At 43.7% G+C, this 21,585-nt stretch overlaps 1 protein-coding gene across 1 annotated transcript in view; it reads left to right on the top strand.

Annotated features, from left to right (window-relative positions):
• The first annotated feature begins 13,808 nt into the window (after positions 1-13,808).
• LOC100920600 (rho GTPase-activating protein 7) overlaps positions 13,809-21,585 on the top strand; it is a 111,027-nt gene continuing 103,250 nt past the window's right edge. The window contains exon 1 of the mRNA XM_031953637.1: positions 13,809-15,484. Coding sequence (XP_031809497.1) covers positions 15,340-15,484 — 145 coding nt within the window. The 5' untranslated portion in view covers positions 13,809-15,339. The remainder of the gene's footprint in view (positions 15,485-21,585) is intronic.

The following is a 21,585-nucleotide window of genomic DNA, read 5'->3' as shown; positions in this document are numbered from 1 at the left end:
CTCCATCTATGGTCAGAGTTCTATTTTGCCTTTTTGTTCATTTTTAAAGGTTAAGGTCTGCTCTTAGGGCAAAGGGGAGATTGTACCAAGCTTCCTCTACAGGTGACAGTGGCTTCACATCACCCTTAGTCGGGTACTTCTGGCTTCCTTTCTGGGCTGGGTGGATGTGGCCAAGTCCTGCATTATTCTGGGGTTCAGAGGCTCACTAATTGCCTTCTGTAGTTGCATTGAAGGTCTCACAACTAATCTGCTGATCCACTGGCTTCTGAACTAATAGAGTAGCCAACACTGCTGGATTGTGGCTAAGAGCCTCCTGGTATATCCCCTGGAGCATGGACATCACACCACCTTGGGTCCCTGCACTGCCTGAGTCAGTCCATCTCCCTCAAGCCCAGTTAAAACAGATCTTTTCTTTCTTTTTTTTTATTATGGCTTTTTATTTACAAGATATATGCATGGGTAATTTTACAGCATTGACAATTGCCAAACCTTTTGTTCCAATTTTTCCCTTCCTTCCCCCCCCCCTCCCCCAGATGGCAGGTTGACCAATACATGTTAAAAATGTTAAAGTATAAATTAAATACAATATAAGTATATATGTAAAACAGACCTTTTCTGAAGTTCTTCCAAAACATCTTCTGCTGAAAATACGTTACACTTCAAATATTTGTGGTTCTGTCACTCCAAAAGCAGTTCAGAGGCTTGATCTGGTGTTTATCTGAGGGACAACAGGAAAAGATCAGAGAAAGACCTGTCTACTCCCTGCCCCCTAGATGTGCTTTCTTTTCTTTTTTTTTTTTTCTGCTGAGGTAACTGGGGTTAAGTTACTTGCCCAGGGTCACAGAGATAGGATGTTTTAAGTGTCTGAGACCAGATTTGAACTCGGGTCCTTCTGACTAAAAGGCTGATGCTCTGTCCACTGCACCACCTAGCTGCCCTGTCATGTGCTTTATTAATGAGATTGGAGAAGAAGGGAGAGAATTGGGAACTCAAAGTTTTATAAACAAATGTGAAAAAATTATTATAAATGTAACTGGGGTAAATATTAAATAAATTAATTAATCTTATAAAGTCTAACTCAAATGCCAACTTCCTATAACTGTCCATGTTATTATCTTGTATTCCTAGTAAGAATATAAACTCCTTGAGGTCAGGGACCTAATTATCCAAATTTCCTATCTCCCCTAACTAACAGGGTGTTAAGAAAATGCTAAACACTTATTTTTATTATAATGATACATTCCTATTCCATACCTTATTATGCAAATCAGGCAACAAAATGTGAAAAGTATATGACCAGGTGAATTAGCATTTGCTTTCATCTAAGAAAAAAGTGGGAAGGAAGAAATCTCAGTGTCAAGATTCAAAGATCAAAAAAAAAAAAAAAAAAAAAAGGAAAAGCCTCTTTGGAGCTTCTTGAAAGACTTGAAAGGGAGTGAAAAGGGTCCTTGATTTGTAGTCAGAGGTCTTTGGTTCAGACTGCATCTGTTCAGAGGACTTGAGTTTGAATACAGCTTTGGTCTTCTACCTGTGTGACATTCGGCAATTTACTTAACTAGTTTCTTCTGTAAAATAAGGATATTAAGCTAAGTAATTTCATTTTATGATTCTATAATAAGATCTTTTCATGTCAAAAGTATCTAAAATCATAATCTTGCGAGTGACTCTGATGCTGAGAGGTAATTTAATTTGCCTCCCTTTCCCTAGGCAGGACTATAAAGAAGCATCTAAAATGTAGAAAACAAGAATATTTCCCAAAAGACTCTTTCAGAGTTTTGCAATAAGATGTGAATTGGAGTTTTGAATGGGGTGAATGAGACCCCTACAAAAAGACCCTGGATCTTGGTAGCTCTGGGGGCCATAGGAAAGGGCAGCAACAGAAAAGGGCATGAATTTTAAGATGCAAGCTCTTCCCAGAGGCAAGCAGGATTATCTCTTATCAGGGTAGGCCTTTGGTTCTTAAATAGTCCTTTTGTTTTAAGTAGACCTTTATTTCAATCAGCCTTGACTGAATTCCTTGTCCAATTTCTTGCTTTGATCAGCCCTCACAGCTATTGTATCCAATCAGAAGGCTAAGTTATAACAACAACCCCACAGGTTTTCTCCTTTAATAGAACCTACCTGTACCCTACTTTTTTGTGGGTTCATTAGAAATACCTGCCTCATGGCAGCAAGTTCTCCAGAGACTTTGCCTGTCCATTGGCATCTTCTCCTTTATTAATCACTAAAACTGCTTTTCGGAACTTACGCCTGCTAGTCAATGGTATAATAATGATGTGAATTTACTCTTCCCTGTCAAGAATAAGCCCATCTGGCTATTATCAGGAACAGCCAGTTCCCAGTCTATCCTGTTTACACAGAGTGATTGTGAGATGGAATTCTTTATCAATCTCCATTATCTAGCCCCCAAACTCTTTGCATCTTTAAACAATCTTTGAGATATTGATTACCCTATCTTTAGATAGGTCTAGGTTCTGGTTTGCCAGGTACATTCCATCTAGCTCTTTGATCCTTCCCTCTAAATTCCCTCCTTTACTTCCCTGGTTTCCCTGATAAGCCCCAGTGGTTGTATTTTCCCTATAAAAGATCTGCTCATGATGCAGATCTTTACTAAGTCCTTTTCAGGACTAAGTCCATTGTGGAGTTACTCTCTCCCCCTCCTCATAGTGCTTTCCCTTCTTTTTTTCTTCTTACTATAGCCCATCAATGGCTTATTCCCCACCTCATGGGAGTATTTCCTTTCTTCTGATTAATTGAGAATTCCCCTGGGAAACTTGTCTTTTCCTTGCTAACTATGCTCTCCCAACTTTATTTCATATTTGCCACTCTTGGTGTTTATTTTACCTCTTATTTTGTTTGTAAGCTCTTCCGCTAAATAAATCTACCTTTTGCCAAAGATAATAGCCATTGTGTATTTGTCACATGTTTATTTTGAACTAGGAATTGCTACCCTCACTTCATCAAATCTCTCCCTCTTGATTTGGAGATGCTCTGGCCTATAACCCCTATATACTTCTGGGATTCAACTCTACTCCCCAACATTTGTTGGACCACATGGAGAAAGCCTGAAATCTCAACATATTTGGAGGATTCAGCACTTCATCACCCCCATGCCCCATCAGTTCCATAATAAAAACTATTTCTGGTGATATTTTTCCTTCTGAAATATGAGAGAATATGTTTGTGAAGAATATGAAAATAGGCTTAATTTCATCTTTCTCCCCTTAAGTCTTTAGACCACCTAGAATAGCATTTTGAATTTTATAAAAGTGTGATTCTGTGGCCAATTGGGAATCATTGAATTAAGTGATCTCTAAGGTCCCTTTCAGCTCTATGATTCTCCAGTCCTATATTATTTAATCATTTCTGTTCTATCAACATGCCCACCTTTACCCCACTTTAAAAAACTTAATTTGACCCTAAAGTCCTCCTCCTCAAGCTATCCTCCTATAATCTCTCTTCTTCACAGCTGGACTCTCAGAAAAAAGCTTTCTGTGGCTACTGTGAGACTTGGTATTCCCTTCTTAGGCCTCCAGCAATCTGGCTTCTGACCCCATCATTCCACTGAAATTCCGCTCCATTGTATATGCTAATGGACTTTTCTTAAATGTTCATCCTTCTGGACCTCTCTGCAATGATTGAAACTTGATCACCACCTCCTCCAGATACTGTTCTTCTCCTTGGGCTTTCAGATACGGCATTCTCCCAATTCTCCTCCTACCTGTCTGACTACTCAATCTCCTTTTTCTGGTAGATCATCTGTATCCTGCCCTGGAGGTGTGGGGGTTACCACCGAGCTCTTGAATCCTTTTCTCTGCATTTTTTTCTCAGGGATCTTATCTGTGCACAGAGATTCAAAATCATTTCTATGCAGATGATAATAGGTCTACAAATCCAGCCTTTTTGGTATACTGGCAGGAGCCTTAGTATACTGGCTTTGGAGTCCAGTTCTCCCAGGAGACCATAAGAAGTGACTTCTAAATGGGCAAGCAGAGAAGTCTATAAGTCTGTGCTATATGTATTTGTGTGTATTAATTATATAGGTGCTCCTTCTGGAAGCTGGTGCACAGAAAAAAAATTATTTTTAATTAAAGCTTTTTATTTTCAAAATATAATGGATAATTTTCCAACATTGACTCTTTTTTTTTTTATTATAGCTTTTTATTTACAAGATATATGCATTGGTAATTTTTCAGCATTGAACCTTGCAAAACCTTCTGTTCCAACTCTTCCTCTTCTTTCCCCCCCACCCCCTCCTCTAGATGGCAGATAGACCCATACATGTTAAATATGTTAAAGTATACTAACATTGACTCTTGCAAAATCTTGTGTTCCAAGTTTTCCCCTCCTTCCCCCAGAAAATTTTTTTTAAAAGACATAAAGTACTTTTCCCAACCTCACCTTGCTTGACGAGTTGGATGTGATGGATACTCATTATATTAATGACATATTTTTTTGAAAAATTAAATTAAACACTGCATTTCATGAATCTAATCTTATTTCTCAAAATTTGACCCTTTCTTTATGTCTCTTTGTGGCATGAGAATATAGAACAGCTCTGGGATTCACACTGAAGAGAATAACCTTTCTTAGCACAAGATTGAGAGTTCTTCTATCCTCCCCATGTACCCCTGTTACCCTAATTTATTATTAGAAAATTTTGGTTCTCTCATTGGGGGGAAAGAAAGAAGGGGAGAGAGATCAAGATAATATAATTATTATTTTTAACACAGTATCTTGAGATGGTTGGATAAAGAAAGCCTTCCCCTCCATCACTACTTTATAATGCTTTCATGAAAGTCTTATAGTTTGTATCCAAAACTTATCTATTTCTCATTTTTCTCAAAATATATTGTTGTATATGAGTCCAATATCGGTTCAGTTTTGGCTCTATATTTACTAATCTCCTGGAGAAGACATAGTCTATAATTGATGCTTCCATTTCCTTTCATTCACTTAACCTCTCTACACTCTCACTCCCCCATCCAAGTTGCCATCTCTTCTCCCTTATAGCATCTCTCCATGCGCTTTTTCCCATCTTAGCACAGCTACCACCCTGGTAGAAACCCTTATCACCTCGTGCCTGGACTTATAATGCAGTAGCCTACATTTTGGTTTTCCTGTTTCAAGATCCCCCTACTCCATTCCATCCTTCACTTTGCTGTCAAAGAGAGCTTCCTACTGCTTGCCATCTGGGGGAGGGGGTGGAGGGAGGGAGGGAAGGGAAAAGTCAGAACAGGAGTGAATGCAAGGGATAATGTAAAAAATTACTCAGGCATGGGTTCTGTCAATAAAAAGTTATAATTATTAAAAAAAATTAAATTAAAAAAAGAGATCTTCCTAATAAAGTACAGATTGGACTATGTTATTTCCTTATTCAGTAAACTCCAGCAGCCTCCCTATCACCTCTAGAATAAAATGCAAAATTCTCTTTTGTTCTTAAAACCTTTCATAACCCAGCTCCATCCTACTTTTAAAATCATTTTATTCATTTTCACATATTCTGCAATCTAATAACACCGGATTCCAAATGTTTCTTTCTTTCTTTTCTTTTTTTCCCCCTGAGGCAATTGGGGTTAAGTGACTTGCCCAGAGTCACACAGCCAGGAAGTGTTAAGTGTTTGAGACCACATTTGAACTCAGGTCCTCCTGACTTCAGGGCTGGTACTCTATCCACTGCGCCATGTGGCTACCTCTCCAAATTGCCCAATCTCTCAACAATCTTGCACTCAATCTCTCAACCCAGAAAGGCTGGAATGCTTTCTTTCCTTATCTTTGCATTCTGGAAGTGTCTGCTACAATCCCACTTCCTCCAAGAAACTTTTCCCAAACTGCCTTAATGCTAGTCCCTTCTCCCTGAGATTATCTCCAAAAAAAGAAACAAAATAAAGGAAGGAGGAATATCAAGGTATTTTTGTTTTTTAATACTTGGTAGAGAATAAAGGGAAGCCCAGGAAGTATAGACGAGAATAATTTTAAAAGCTATAAGTTGAATTTATATATACTTGAAAAGAAAGCTGCACACAATATCAGCAGTTTCATATATAATTCTTTTTTTATGTATATGGAAATGCCCTTTTTGGTATTTAAGTTCAGAATAAAAATAGAATTATGTGTGTGTATATATATGTGTGTGTGTGTATGGGGAGGGATGAATATGAATGTAGATGTACATATGTTTGTAAATAGCTAATATTTACATAGCCCTTTACAATTATCTCATTTGTGCATCAACACCTAAGAAAGTAAGTGCTATTGAGGTAATATAGCTTCCAGGGGAGAGAGCAACAATTTTAAGGTTCCCTGACCTTAGGGGGCTTCCGTTCTGCCCATAAGTCAGTGATTCTAAGTTCTCTGGCTTTGGAATCTGACCATGGGCCTCTCACACCCAACCTAGTCTTCTAGCCTCAGGCTCAAACTCCTGAGACAACGTGAATAGATTATTGAGTTCATTGCTGACTGTCAGCTGGATCATCTCTCGGTCAGTGATAGCCAGATTCCAGAGATCATTTATGGCTCTGGGCCATAAAATTAGCACATCTACAGCAGGAGAACTAGATAAATGTGTCTCCCTGATTCTGTTTCTTTGCTAAATTCTCTTGGAGTTTAGTCCGCTTCAATGGTATTACAATTACAGTAAACTTTGCCCCTTGATTTGGAGATGGTTCAAGCCTGCAAATTCTTGAGGCACCTCGTGACACTGGTCGGTGACTCCAACCTTTTGGGGTCCCCTTCTCAACTTAAACACATATTATCCTCATTTCATAGATGAAGAAACTATAGAAAATAGAGGTTTGTGCCTTGCCCAGGATCACACAGCTAGACAGTGTCTGAGAGTCACCTTGACTCCATCACTGAAAATTGGTCATTGTGCCATCCAGCTATCCCCTATATCTAACTATCCACACGCAATGATACGTTCCTTCCATTTTAACCTATTTGAGTAAGGTGGAACTTTTCCTAAACCAACTTACATGTCTATGATGCTGATGACATCAAATTTTCTTCTAATAAGTTTTCTAGCTCATCTTGCCATCCACGCTTCATGCATTTGCATCTATGCATCTGCAACCTCAGATTCTATTTTTTTCCTTGACTATCATAGTTTGCAAATTTCTAGGAATCTCCACTACTATTCTTTCCCCTACACTGTAGCTATATTCTGTGACATGTAGTTTAGTCAATCAATATACATAAAGTCTTTCTTACTTCTAGCTTCCTTTATTTGATTTACAATATATTTCTTTTCACCTTCATTAAGTATACACTATTGGAGGCCTTATTTATACATTAAAGCTCAATTCTCAGACACCACCTTCTTTACCAATTGTTCCCTTCACAAATCTTCCCTGCTTTGAATCCCACTTCCTCTTTTGGGATAGCCCTAGTACTTCCTGCCCAGATCAACAAACTCTGGACCTCTGTTCAAATCCTGAGACAATTCATATAAAGTGGAGGTGATTGTGGTTTGTATACCTGTGAGTTTCTAACACTGCCCATATATATTCCTTGAATGCCAGGAATGGGAGAGAGCAAACCTTTCTTCAGCCTTAGTTAGGTCTTTCAACAAGAAATGATCATCAGGATTTCATAGCCAATGTCCAACAGGATGACTACTACAAAGACAGCTACCCAGGATAGGAGATTGCCGCACCAAGCCTTCTGAGAATGACATGAGAATGAAAGGCAACAATTCTTCTGACCTCACCAATCATTTACTATTGAGCACCTACCGTATGCCAGGAAAGGTAATGATGAAAAACAGGGGCCAGAAGAACATCATAAAGGTCCCAGAGGGAAAAATAGAAATTTGCTGGGGCTAAATATCATTTGATCTGGGATTAAATTTTCAGTGTGAACCTGTGAACTTCAGAAATCAGCAAATACAACAAATCAGACTTTGATTTGCTGTTTTATTTATTGTCTAGACCAGGTAGGGAACATCTGACATCCTAGCTGTTTAAGATGGGCAAAATCATTTGCTAAGGCAACTCTAGGCAATGATGAGGTGAAAGCTAGGTATAAATTGATAATTTTGTATGGCCTGGGAATGACATTATAAAAGTCCAAATGCCCATGGCAGAAAAGGTTACCCACCTGTGGTCTAGATCTAGAAGATGATGGGAAAAATATTACTAATGCAGATTGAACTTTAAAGTGCCTCAACAGCCCTTTTTGTAGCGGCAAGGAACTGAAGACTGAGTGGGTGCCCTTCAGTTGGGGGAATGGCTGAATAATTGTGGTATATGAATGTTATGGACTATTATTGTTCTATAAAAAATGAATAGCAGGGTGATTTCAGAAAGGCCTAGAGAGACTTATGTGAACTGATGCTGCGTGAAGTGAGTAGGACCAAGAGAACATTGTTCACGACAATAACAAGATTATACGATGATCAATTCTGATAGACTTGGCTCTTTCCAACAATGAGATGATTCAGACCAGTCCCAATGGTTTTGTGATAGAGAGAGCCATCTATATCCAGAGAGGATTGTGGGAATTGAGTGTGGATCACAACACAGTATTTTCACTTTTTGTTGTCATTTGCTTACATTTTGTTTTCTTACCCATTTTTTCCTTTTTGATCTGATTTTTCTTGTGCAGTATGATATTGTGGGAATATATGTAGAAGTACTGCACACCCTTAACAAATATTAGATTACTTGCTGTCCGGGGAGGGAGTGGGGGGAAGGTAGAGAGAAAAAATTTGGAACACAAGATTTCGCAAGAGTGAATGTTGAAAACTGTAAGCCTATGTTTTGAAAATAAAAAAGCTTTAAGAAAAAAAAAGTACCTCGAGTCAGCTGTTTACCGTTTAGCAGCATACCTTGCTGATAGTTAATCAGTCAATAAACATTTATCTAGCACCTACTGTTCCAGGTGTGTTGCTAAGCCCTTGAAGGAGTCCTGAGGCCAAGTGGAAAAAGATAAGGTATCTATCTTAGACCAGATCTTTAAAATACTGGATCTGGGAGGGAGAGGCCCCACAGGCTGGGGACTCCTGAGGAGGTGCGAGTTTCAGAGCCCATTTGATCTTGGAGGAAGATGAGTTTCTGCAGACAAAGGTGAAGGCCAGAGTGAAGGCTGGAAAATGATTAGGTGGTGGCCTGAGCACCCCCCCTCTCCTTAAATAATAGATCTGGGAGGAGCTCTTCAATTTCCACCCTCCATCTTTTTATCCACATAGATCAATAAATAGCTAGAAGGGGTCTTTGAGGCTTTTCTAGTTCCACCCCCTCTCCCCCCTTTTACAAACAGGGAAACTGGCGCCTTAGAAAGGGTGACACTGACATCACAGTGTCAGGAATTGGTTCGGGGCCTCTGGGGTTGCAAATCAATATTCTAGGATTCCAAATAGCCTTTTCTACAGCATCAAATGCGGAGAACCACTAATTGTTTATGCAAGCCGGAACATAATAAAGTGCCCCAAGGATAGTAAATGCTTCGGGCCCCATGGAAAGCTAAAGCCTGGTGCTGCCTGAGACTGTCTGGGCCCGCTTCCCAGGAAAGGCGAGTGTTGGAGGACTGGGGGGCTGAAGAGGCTCACAATGCTCAGGGCTTTCTGGAAGGACCAGAATCGCTGCTTGCTGCCTTTGGCAAGACCCGCGGAACCCAGCCAGGCTCCAGCCCAGCCAGGAGTGTTTGCTCTGGACTTGACTTTCGTGCATCTGACCCCTGAGGCCAGCAAGTCACCTGAGCCGGAGGAGGCCGGCGGGACTCCTGGCGTTCACGCCTGAGAGAGGAGCCCCGGACAAATCGGCTCCTTCTGAGTTTGGGCTTAGGATGGGAGGAGTGAGGAGACGCTTCAAAGCACAGCCCGGGACCGCGGCTTTGCCTCTGGCCATGGCCGGACACCCCCCCTAGGCGGCTGGGGCTGGCGCACGGACGCGCTCACGCTTCGGGAGTTTGTGGCGGTAAGTGCACGAACCTTCCAGATTTTGCCCGGCCCTCTGCAGATGTTGCTGGTTTGTGTTCCTCGGCTGGGCAGGGAAGAGCCCGTCTTCAACTCTAAGAATTGGCTGAGGACCCTCCCTCCGCGTTTTAGCCTCTCGCTAGTAGATAGTCGGGAAACGGTGGTTTTTGCTGAAAGGGAGCGACTTCTCCAATGACAGCTTGTTTGCGAGGAGGGGCCCGGGGCCTTCTCGGGTGCGGTCCTCTACCCGTCCCTGGCGCGCGGACCGAGGGCAGGATCCCGGCGCTGCCGCGGAAAAGCGGGGCCCGCGGAGCCCCGAGCCGGGCCCCTCCCTCGTGCCCTGCCCCCCTCCTCCCGCGGCGCGCGCCCGGCAGGTGGGGGGCAGGGCACGGCGCTGCGCGCCTCTCATTGGGAAATTAGAGGGGCCCTTGCTGGCGGCTGTTCTCCCCCCCCCCCGCATACGGGATAATCTAGTTCTTTCCCCTGATTTACTAAATTCTCGGCCAGGTTTCCCGAGGCGGCCCCATTCTAGCCCAAGGGCTTGTTCGCGATGGAAGCGGGAGAGGTGGGAGCCCGGGAGTCCTTCCCGGGACAAATAACCCGCGCTCGGGGGCCCGCGCTGGGAGACGCCGGGATCGGGCTGCAGGAACCGGCTTCCCTGGCGCGCCCCGCCTTTCCCTCCCCGGCTGCTTCCCGAGCCCTGCCCCGCACGGGGACTCCCTCCCAGGCCCGCTCCGCCGCGAGAGGCGCGCCCCGAAGTCTGGCCCTGGCCCGCTCGCGGCGCCTGCCGGGAGAAGTTCCTGCGGAACCTCGGCATCCTCCCCTCCCGGGCCCCCCCTCCCCGCGCGGCCCCCCCCTCTCCCCGCGCGGCTCCCTCCCTCCCCGGGCCCCTCCCCTCTCCGGGCCTCCCCTCCCCGCGCGGCCCCCTCCCGCTCAGCAGCCGGAGAAATCGCAAGGGCCGAGGGCCGGCGAAGGGCACGGGGAGGCGGGAGACCGGCGGCCCGTGACTCATGGCTTTGAGCTTCGGCCCCAGCGTGTGGTTCCGTTTGTTGGGGCGGCCCTAAGGAAGGGCGTGCAGCTGTGTCAGGTGCAGAGGCAGGGCGGGGCAGCGAGGTGGTCGGGGGGGGGGGGGCGCGCTGGGCCCGGGGGTCCGCGGTCAGGGAGAGCCTGGGCCTGGGGTTGGTTTTGGGAAAGAGCACCGGGCCCAGGTCAGCAACTCCTGAGGCGGAATCCACGCAGACCCTTCCCAGCTGTGGGGTTACTTAAGTTTGTGCTTAAAATGTCTGTCTTACTTTTGTAAGGCAGGGAGAATAACAGCACCTGCCTTCCAGGGCTGTGGGGTCAGATGAGATAATAATGGTGAATCACTTAGCACAATGAATGCCTGGTACATAGAAAATCTAAGTCTCATTATGTCTCTGTCTCTGTGTGGGTCTGTCATCCTCTCCCCCTCCTTTTCCCTCTCTCCCCCTTCCCTTCCCCCTTCCCTCTCTCCCGCCCCCTCCCCTTTACTCTTCCCCTTCCCTTTTCCTTTCCTCTTTCCCTTCCCTCTCCTTCTTCCCTTTCCCTTCCCTCCTCCCCTTTCCTTTCTCTTCCCTTTCTCCCTTTCCTTTTCTTTTCCTCCTTCCCCTTCTTCTCCCTCTCTCCCTTTCCCTTTCTCCCCCCTCCCTCCTCCCCTCTCTTTCTCTGGAGCTCTTCTTTCTGGAGAAGTTAGGGATACTCCCAAGAAGCAATAGGAATATCTTTTTTTAAAATTAGTATTAGTATACTAATTATACTAATATATAATATAATATATAATATTATATACTAATTATACTAATACTAAAATTTTTTAAAATTAGTATTAGTATAAAATTTAAAATTAGTAAAATTAATATTTGTATTAAAAACAGTAGTCAAACCTATGTCTAAAGTAACATATCAGCATTGAATCTGTATGACTTGGCAAACTTTTCTAAGCACTCTCCCTTCTGTTATATCATTTTGTCCTACCCCCAACCCTGTAAGGCAGGCATAGAAGGTATTATTAACATTTTGCAGATTAGGAAACAGGCTTGGACAAATGATGTGATTTGCATAGTCCCTTACTTGAAGAGCTGAGACTGGAGCCCAGATTTCTGGATTACTGATCCCCAAGGTCCTCTTTCCCCTATGGTGATGATAATAATAAAAATTATAATATATGTATATTTGTCTGTGTATGGACATATATTTAGAGAGAGACAGAGTCAGGGAGAGCCACAGGGACAGAGACAGAGATAGGGAGAGTCACAGAGACAGAAAGACGACCAGTTTGGTTGGATTACAGAGTCTTAGATGGAGTAGTGTCCAATGAGTTGTAAAACTGGGAAAGATGATTGCGGTCCAATAATGAAAAACTTTAAAAGCTAAACAGAAGGAGTTTGTTTTTTTTTTAATCTTAGCGGTATGGGTATATATTTTATTTTAGAAGTAATAGAAAGCCACTGGAATTGATTAGAGGGATCACATGGTCAGATCTGCATTTAAGGAAAATTGATTTAGCAGCAATGTGTGGAGTGACATGGAGTTGGGGGGGGGGTTAGACAAGATTGGGAGATGGAGTGTTTTGTGCAGGAAGTAGCAGCAAGGTCAGCATCCCTGTGTTACAGAGAATTTAGGGGAGAATAATTGAATTGAGGCAGTAGTGTGCAAGTGTAGACTTAGGATTCAACAGATTTGGTAAAGGCAGAAATGGTAAGATTTGGTCCTTTCCCTCATGGAATTTAGAATATCATAGAGGAGACGGCACAGTGATGGATAATATGATGCAAATTAAAATATAACCAGTTAAGAGGAAAATAAGGTGCTGTGAGAAGATCTGGGGGAACTCACTTCCCACTAAGGGAGAATCGGGAAGGCTTTGTGAAAGGGGCCTTAAAGAATGGGTAACATATCAACAGGCATCCTGTTGACATTAAACCCTTTCCCAGTTTTCCTTGTCAGGGTTAGAACCTCCCTGAAGTGGCAGTCAACCCTGAAGATGACAACAAATGCTTCACAAATAGAATCAGGATTTTAAATGCTCTTGATGGTTTAAAAGCAATGAGGTAATTTTTTTTTTCCTGAGGCAGTTGGGGGTTAAGTGACTTGCCCAGGGTCACACAGCCAGGAAATGTTGTGTCCGAGGTCAGATTTGAACTCTGATCCTCCTGACTTCAGGGCTAGTGTTCTATTCACTACACCATTAGCTACTCCTGAGATAATTTTTAAAAATAACAGCTTTTTTCAAATTGTGTTTCAAATTTTCCTCCTCCCCCCCAGACAGCAAATAATCCAATATAGGTGAAAGATATGCAGTTCTTCTAAACATATTTCCACATTTTTCATTCTGTGCAAGAAAAATCAGATCAAAAGAAGAAAAAAGAGAGAGAAACAAACAACAATAGAAAGGTGAAAATACTATGCTAATCCACATTTTTTTTTTTTTTAATTTAATAGCCTTTTATTTACAGGATATATACATGGGTAACTTTACAGGATTAACAATTGCCAAACCTCTTGTTCCAATTTTTCACCTCTTACCCCCCCCCACCCCCTCCCCTAGATGGCAGGATGACCAGTAGATGTTAAATATCTAATCCACATTTAATCTCCATAGTTCTCTCTCTGGATGCAGATTGCTCTCTCCATCACAAGTCTCTTGGAATTGCCTTGAATCATATCATTGTTGAAAAGAGCCAAGTCCATTCCAGTTGATTATCATATAATCTTCTTGTTACTGTGTACAATGTTTTCTTGGTTCTGCTCATTTCACTTAGCATCAGTTCGTACAAGTCTTTCCAAGCTTTTCTGAAATCAGCCTGCTCATCATTTATTATAGAACAGTAATATCCCATTATATTCATATAACTTATTCATCCATCCCCCAACTGATGGGCATCCACAATGAGGTAACATTTAATGGTGATAAAAGTGAAATAATCAAATATAGAATGGGGGTAGGAATGACATAAGTTAAAGTGAAAAAGACCTAGAAAACTATCTTCAGAAACAGCTCTTCTTTTATGACTGATGCTGGGAATTGCAGGATATTTGTCCCTAAATTTAACATGAGCTAACAGCACACCATAATAGAAAACAAATCAAGAAACCTAATGTGATCTAGGCTGAATTATTAATAGAAGTACTTTATTCAGAATGAGAAAAGTAACAATGCTACTGTACTTCAGTTTGTGTTGATCCGACCACAAATAGATACTTTATTTTAGAAAAGAACATTGATTATTTGGAACATGATTACAGGTTGAGAGTTATAAGAGATTTATGTTGGAGGCCATCCAATGGCTTGACTAAAGTCACTGAGGTAACAAGTATCAATGGTGGGATTTGAACTCAGGTCTTCTGACTCTAGAGTCATTGTGCTTTTTATTATACTGCAATGTCTCCCATTAGATTCAGAACTGGGGACCAGGATAGTGAAGGGTCATATTTGGAACAGTTGAATGTTCGACCCTAGAAAAGGAAAAAATTAGGGAACAGGTGAGAGCAAACTCAAATGTTTGAAAGTCTTTCATGTGAAAGAGAGCTTGGACGTGTTGTGTATCACTCTAGAGAGAAAAACTAGAGTATAGGGCCTTTCTAACTTGAGTTTTCTGACAATGAAATATGGGGCCTTGGAAGAATAGGGAGCTTTGTGTCACTGAAGTATTCAAAAAAGGCCTGCATATGAGAATGTTTTTTATATATCATCATGTAACTTTAAACTGTGACTATTCCCATGTAGATTGGAGAAGGGACACTGAAGAAGGTGGGCAGTTAAGAGTGTATAGGAATTCCAGATAATGATAATCCAGTCAGGAGCCTTAGTAATAGGAATGGAGAATTCAATTCAACAAACATAAACCAAAGTGATTGGTGAATAGAGGTGAGATCTTTGAGAAGTAATACAGAAAGTAGAGACCTCTTAAAGTAAGAACAAATAGAGGTGATAAGTTTTGTTCCTGACATCCACAAATTTTGCAATCAAATTACAGAAGTAGCCATGAACAATGGAAAAGTGAATGGATAAGATTTGAATAGAGGTAAAGAGCTGATTAAGGAAAGGGATGGCCTGGAGAGAACTATGTATGTGTGTGTTGGAGAGAATTGTCGTCCTGGGGGGCACATGAAGGGGGGCTTGTTGACACAGTGGACGGTGTGTACTCAGGGGCTTTGAGACCCAAGTGGGCAGCCACTTCCTTCTCAGCTCAGCCTGACCTCAGCAGTTTGGAAGGAGTTGCTTTCTCACTCCCTCATTCTCTCTCCCCAAAAGGGGTGTTAACTAATCGTAGGCAGACATCTCCTCCAGAGCCTTGCACACCATCCAGCTGGAAAGGAGGGAGCCAGGAGTGCAGGCCTGGGACAGGGGAGTTTCTCTGAGAGAAACAGGGCTTGCTTCTACCCTTCCCTCCCTCCCTGCCTGGATGGAGTTCCTTTGGGCTAGAGGGGCTGGGGTGGGTGTGCAAGCACCCTCCCAGCTCCGGAGAGCCTTCAGTGAGCATATCAAGGACTCCACCAGCAGAGCCTGGGAGGTGTTCTGGAAGAGGGCAAGGGAACGGAGGCTAATAGGTAAGTCTGGTGGTCAGTGGGGGTTGAGAGGAGGCCGGCTCGATGGGTCTTCAGAGGTTTGAATGGCTTTTGGTCTCTTGAGACCCACCCTGGGGTCCCTCGGCACAGAAGGGGAAAGCAGCACCCCACAGACCTGTTGGACATATTCTCCAATCTTAACACCTGATTGCAATGCTTCAATCTTTCAGAACTAAAATTCTAGAGGAAGCTCAGGGAGGTGATAACTTTAGAGGGGTAAAGGAATTTGCCTTGATAAGAGTGGAATGAGCAGAGTAGTCGAAAATGTGTTTAGCATTTGGAAATAGTTTCTCAAGCCCGAGGCCCTAGACTGAAGGGGGGTTTTAGACTGGGAATGGCAGTGTGGGGAAGCAGAAAGACTGTTGGGCAGGGAGTCAGAAAACTTAAGTTTGGGGCTTCTTTTTAAATTTTTAAGCAATTAGGGTTGTGACTTGTCCAGGGTCATACAAGTAGCAAACATCTGAGGTTGTATTTGAACTCGGGTCCTCCCGACTCCAGGGCCAGGGCCCTAGCCACTGCGCTACCTGGCTTTAAGGTCCAGCCTCGGTGCTTGCTCCCTAGGGTGGCCCTGGGCCTCCAGCAGAGACTGGACTAGATGGCTTCTGACTCCTCCGCCCCGGGCTCTGGCCTGGGACTCGGATACCTGCAGCTCCTCCATCCCTGCCTCTCAGTAAGGGGACAGACCGCATGGGGCAGCCCCGGCTGGCCCCGCTCGTGGGGAGGCTGGGGGGCGTGGGGCCGCGCTGGGGGGCCGCATTCTGAGGGGGCCAGCGGCCCGGAGCCGCCACCCCGCCGGGCCCCAATGCCGGCCGCCCCTGGAACTCGGAGGAGGCGGGGAGCTTACATAACGGGCGGTGCGCTGACCTCCGGGCCGACGTCAGCGCGGCCCCTGGGCCTCTCTCTCCGGGAAGGATACCTGGCCTCCCCAGGCGGTTGCTACAACAAACCCAGAAACAAAGCGTAAGCAGCCGAGCGCCGGAGGCCGAAGCTGCGTTCCCCTCCCCGCGGCCGGCCGGGGTCCCGCTGCTGTCGGAGAGGGATCTGGGCCCCGCCCGGCCTCTGCGTCACCCGGACGAAGTGCAGGCCCCGAAGGCTGCGGCCCAGATGCGGAGAAGCTGAGAGATCAAGTCGCAAGGCGGCTGCTGGATTCGGCGAACCCTCCCGGGGCTCCTTGTTTAGAATAGGGCTGTCAGGGACTCTCATTTGGCCTCGGGCCTGGTTTCCCAAAGCTTACTCTCCGGCAGTTCTTGCCTAAAGCTAACTTAGCTCTGTGTGTGTGTGTGTGTGTGTGGGGGGGGGGTGCAGCTTCTAGCGGGGCTGCCTCTGCTTTGTGGCTTCCACCTAGTCTCTGCCCTAGTGACTGCCCCGCGTTCCTCCATCCCAGCTTCCGTGTTCCCCGTCCCTCCCCCTGGCCCTTGCCTTCTCTCTGGCCCCTTGGGTTTCCGGGCTTCCTGCAGTCCCACCTTCTCTCTTTTCCCAAGCTCGGGCCCTCCCTCTGAGACTAACCCTCACTCCCTCCCCCGGAGGCTTCCCCCCAGTGCACATCTGCCCCCCTCTCCGGCGCACACCCACTGCTCCCAGCTCTCTCCCGGGGACCAAGGGGAAAATGGCCTAACGGCTTTTCCGCACGCTGACCCAATAGCTCCCGTCCTCGGACATCGCTCTCGGCTCCCTGCTGACACTCCCAGTCCCTTCCTGGGACACGTCCCCAGCCCTGACGGCCCTCCTTTGCACTCCTCATCTTAGCAGCGTCTTCCACAAAATGTGAACACCAGATTCCAGAGGGGTCCTGGCCAGAACCGGACACAGGAGGACTGCACCTCTCTGGCGCTGGGGCCCATACCTCTTAGCAAGGCAGCATCAGCTTTTGTCGGATGCTGCATCGCACTGCTGACTTAGAGCAAACTCATAGTAAGCTAAAATCCCTAGGGTTTTTCCCTCAAGTCAATCTCTATCCTCATAGATACCTCCCTTAATTTATAAATGTGAACTTACTTTTCTGAACCCAAGTGTACACATTCAGATTTGTCCATATTATATTTTTTCTTCTGAGATTCAGCTCAGCATTCTAGGCTTTTTCTTTCTTTTAACATTCTGACTATTTTTTGGTAAGGGAGCACTTCTGTGTGACCCTGGGCAAGTCACTTAACCCCGATTGCCTCAGCAAAGAGAGAGAGCGAGCGAGAGCGAGCAAGCGCACACTTCTTCCCAGCTTGATGCAAGTTTGTACAAATGTGGCACCTGCAAATTTGATAAGCATGCCATCTGTGGCTTTATCCAGGCAGTTGAAAAAAATTTGTTAAATAGAGTAGAGCCGACTTGGATATCTTGGGTACTCCACCAGACATCTCCTTCAAGTTGATTAATGGATATTCTTTGGGTTCAGCTACTGAGCCAGTTCTGTATCCAACTAACTGTCATCTTAGTTAGCCAGTATTTCCATCTTTTCCTTAAGAACAGCAGCTTCTAATTGGAGAGAGTAGTCTGCTTTTGTCTCTGAGGTCTTCCTGGCTGCTTGGAGATTTTTGACAACAGCAGTTGGAGGAGAGATTAAATTAGGGTCCCCCTTCACTCCTACCTCCTAGACATAGAAATTGTGGCTTTAAAAAAGAGAATAATGTCAACGGGGAAGATTGTCAATGGAACTAGCCTGCACAGCCTTCGTGAAGTCCAACAGATTTCTGTGACCAAAACTGTAGTCTGTGGTTCCTCTGACAATACATCTGGAGATACTATTCTAACTATAAGGAGAATTGGGATTTTAGATGGGAAAATCAGCGGGAAAGATAAAGCTTTGGGGTGGTTTTGCCTTGGTCCTCTTGGGGGACCATAGTATCCATTATATTCTATAGCCATGTATAATTAATAAGATATTCAAGTACTCAAATAGGATCTGTGATCTCACCAGTTATCAATAAGCTTTTGTCAGGTGTCTGCCATGTGCTAGGCCCACTGTTAGGTGCTTGGAGTTACAAAAACAAAAGCAATCCCTACTCTCCTATAGCTCCTATTCTATTGATTGTCTCCAGTGTTGCGGATTATGACCCTTCCAAACCAGCCCATTCTTTGGGACTCCTTCATAAGTTTGCCATAAGGGGTCCCACTAAATGTGCTTGATATTGGGGGATGCTAGTGGTACACAGAGGCCGTCTTCTGAGAGCGTTGAGGTTAACTGAAGAAATGGCCCCTAATATTTTTCAAACTAACATCTTTCTTATTTAATACAACATACTTTTAAAATCTCATTTGCATCTTTTTTACAGAGCCTCACAACAATCCTATGAAGGAGTTAAAGCAGACATTACTATCCCTCTTTTACAATTGGAGAAATTGAGAAACAAAATAGTCAAGTAATGTGCTCCATAGTTTAGTGACCAAGGTCAGCCTCGAACTTAGCCTTCCTGACTTTTAAAAGGGTACTTTTTTCTATTATAATATAGTGACTCATAAGGACAAGATTCCAGCTGCCTGTGCCATTAAATAGCACCTCTCCCTGCCCTCATCCCTCCATTGCTCACTAGTGCTCAGATTTGGGGGGGTGGATAAACCTCCCCAATATCCCCATCTTTTCTATGATTGTTAGTTGGATACATACCCATGTACATACTTTATATACATCTGCATATATGCATATATATGTATATATATCTGTGTTCATGTATATGTGTGTGTGTCACTTGATGCAGATATGACATGGCCTCTCAGGTGATTGGATTCAGTGACCTTTAAGATCTTGTCCAGCTCAGAATCTATATTCTTGGGTGTGTGACCTGGATTTTTTTTTTTTTTTTTTTTAAGCAGCATAGCAGATGGACTTTAGGTTGGTTGGATATTTTCCTGTATGTGTATGAGGATAGACATAGCATTTGTTTATGGCCTGGGAAAGTGGGGCTTTTAAAAATAAATAAATCAATGGATGAATTGTTTAAAAAGTGGGCTTATTGTCCAAAGGACTGTATCTTTTTCATAATCTTTGTGGATGGATGGATTGATCTATGTGATATTTTACCCATTTAAAAAAAATCTCTTGTAGTAAATTCTGAACTCCTTGAGAATAGAATCTGGCTTATCCTTTTTTTCTCTCCTCTACTGTAGTGCATTTAATGTGGAAACAAAGAATTTACCTTCAAATTGTGGCTCTGATACTGCCTGATACTGATGTGGGCAAGTAAGGGGACCTCTTTTTTTTTTTTTTATTTAATAGCCTTTTATTTACAGGATATATACATGGGTAACTTTACAGCATTAACAATTGCCAAACCTCTTGTTCCAATTTTTCACCTCTTACCCCCCCCACCCCCTCCCCTAGATGGCAGGATGACCAGTAGATGTTAATTATATTAAAATATAACTTAGATACACAATAAGTATACATGACCAAAACATTATTTTGCTGTACAAAAAGAATCAGACTCTGAATTATTGTACAATTAGCTTGTGAAGGAAATCAAAAATGCATGTGTGCATAAATGTAGGGATTGGGAATTCAATGTAATGGTTTTTAGTCATCTCCCAGAGTTCTTTTTCTGGGCATAGCTGGTTCAGTTCATTACTGCTCCATTAGAAATGATTTGGTTGATCTCGTTGCTGAGGATGGCCTGATCCATCAGAACTGGTCATCATCTAGTATTGTTGTTGAAGTATATAATGATCTCCTGGTCCTGCTCATTTCACTCAGCATCAGTTCGTGTAAGTCTCTCCAGGCCTTTCTGAAATCATCCTGTTGGTCATTTCTTACAGAACAGTAATATTCCATAATTTTCATATACCACAATTTATTCAGCCATTCTCCAACTGATGGACATCCATTCAGTTTCCAGTTTCTAGCCACTACAAAAAGGGCTGCCACAAACATTCGTGCACATACAGGTCCCTTTCCCTTCTTTATAATCTCTTTGGGATATAATCCCAGTAGTAACACTGCTGGATCAAAGGGGGACCTCTTTAAACCTCAGATTCCTCATCTATGAAATGACCACTTGGGTCCCTTCCAGGTCTAAGTCTGTGATCTTATGCTTCCACCCCTTTGCACAAATATGGTAGATACCTTATAAACACTTGTCAAGGGGCAGTTAGATGGCTCAGGGTGGTCTGAGTACCTGATCTGAAACCTGGAGGACCTGAATTCAAATCCAGCCTCAAACACTTACTAATTGAATGTCCCTGGGCAAAATATTTAACTCTGGCTCAAATCTGCCCCATCTCCCCCTCCCCCCCCCCCAAAAAAAACCCAGCTAAATAATTACTGAATAAGTGACTGGGAGATGCTATGCCTGAAGTGTACCTATTGATAGAATATCACGCATTCCCAGCACACTCAGAACACTGATTATTTCTTTACTTGAATGAAATGAATCAAAAAGCATTGATTAAACTTGACTATTTACTATGTGTCAAGCACTATGCCAATTGCTGGGAATAAAAAGGAAAGTCAATGCTGACTTTAAGGAGGCTATATTCTAACAAAGGAGACAATACACAGAGGGGTATAATGGATAGGAAGGGTACTTTAGTGCTGAAAGTTACGGGAAGTCAGGTCATTGGGGAGTAGATCATCACACCATCTGGGAAGAATGGCAGAACTGATTTTGTCCATGTTACTGAAACTGGAAAATGTAAGGAAAAGAGCATTTATTAAGCTCCTAGTGAGAGACACTGTATTAAGCGCTTTACAAATATTACCTCATTTGCTTCTCACAACAACCTTGAGAGGTAGGTGCTATTTTTAATCCTATTAGCTCAACTCAAGTGCCATCTCCTGAAAAAGACCTTTTCTTCTTTATCCAAGTTATTAATGTACCTCCAACCCTCATCCCTGGGTATATTGTGGATGCTATGTTTATTTCTTTACAAGTATGTATCTGTCCCCTCTGTTCCTTGAAGTAGAAATTTATATTTCCTTCCCTGAGGCAATTGGGGTTAAGTGACTTGCCCAGGGTCACAGAGCTAGGAAGTGTTAAGTGTCTGAGGTCAGATTTGAACTTGGGTCCTCAGAACCTCAGGGTTGCTGCCCTAGAGGCCCAGCCCTTAGAGCCAATCCTTATCCCGAAGTTACGGATCCGGCTTGCCGACTTCCCTTACCT

The sequence above is a fragment of the Sarcophilus harrisii genome, chromosome 2, assembly GCF_902635505.1.
Source record: "Sarcophilus harrisii chromosome 2, mSarHar1.11, whole genome shotgun sequence".
NCBI lineage: Eukaryota > Metazoa > Chordata > Mammalia > Dasyuromorphia > Dasyuridae > Sarcophilus > Sarcophilus harrisii.
This window is presented reverse-complemented; position numbering and strand designations above follow the sequence as displayed.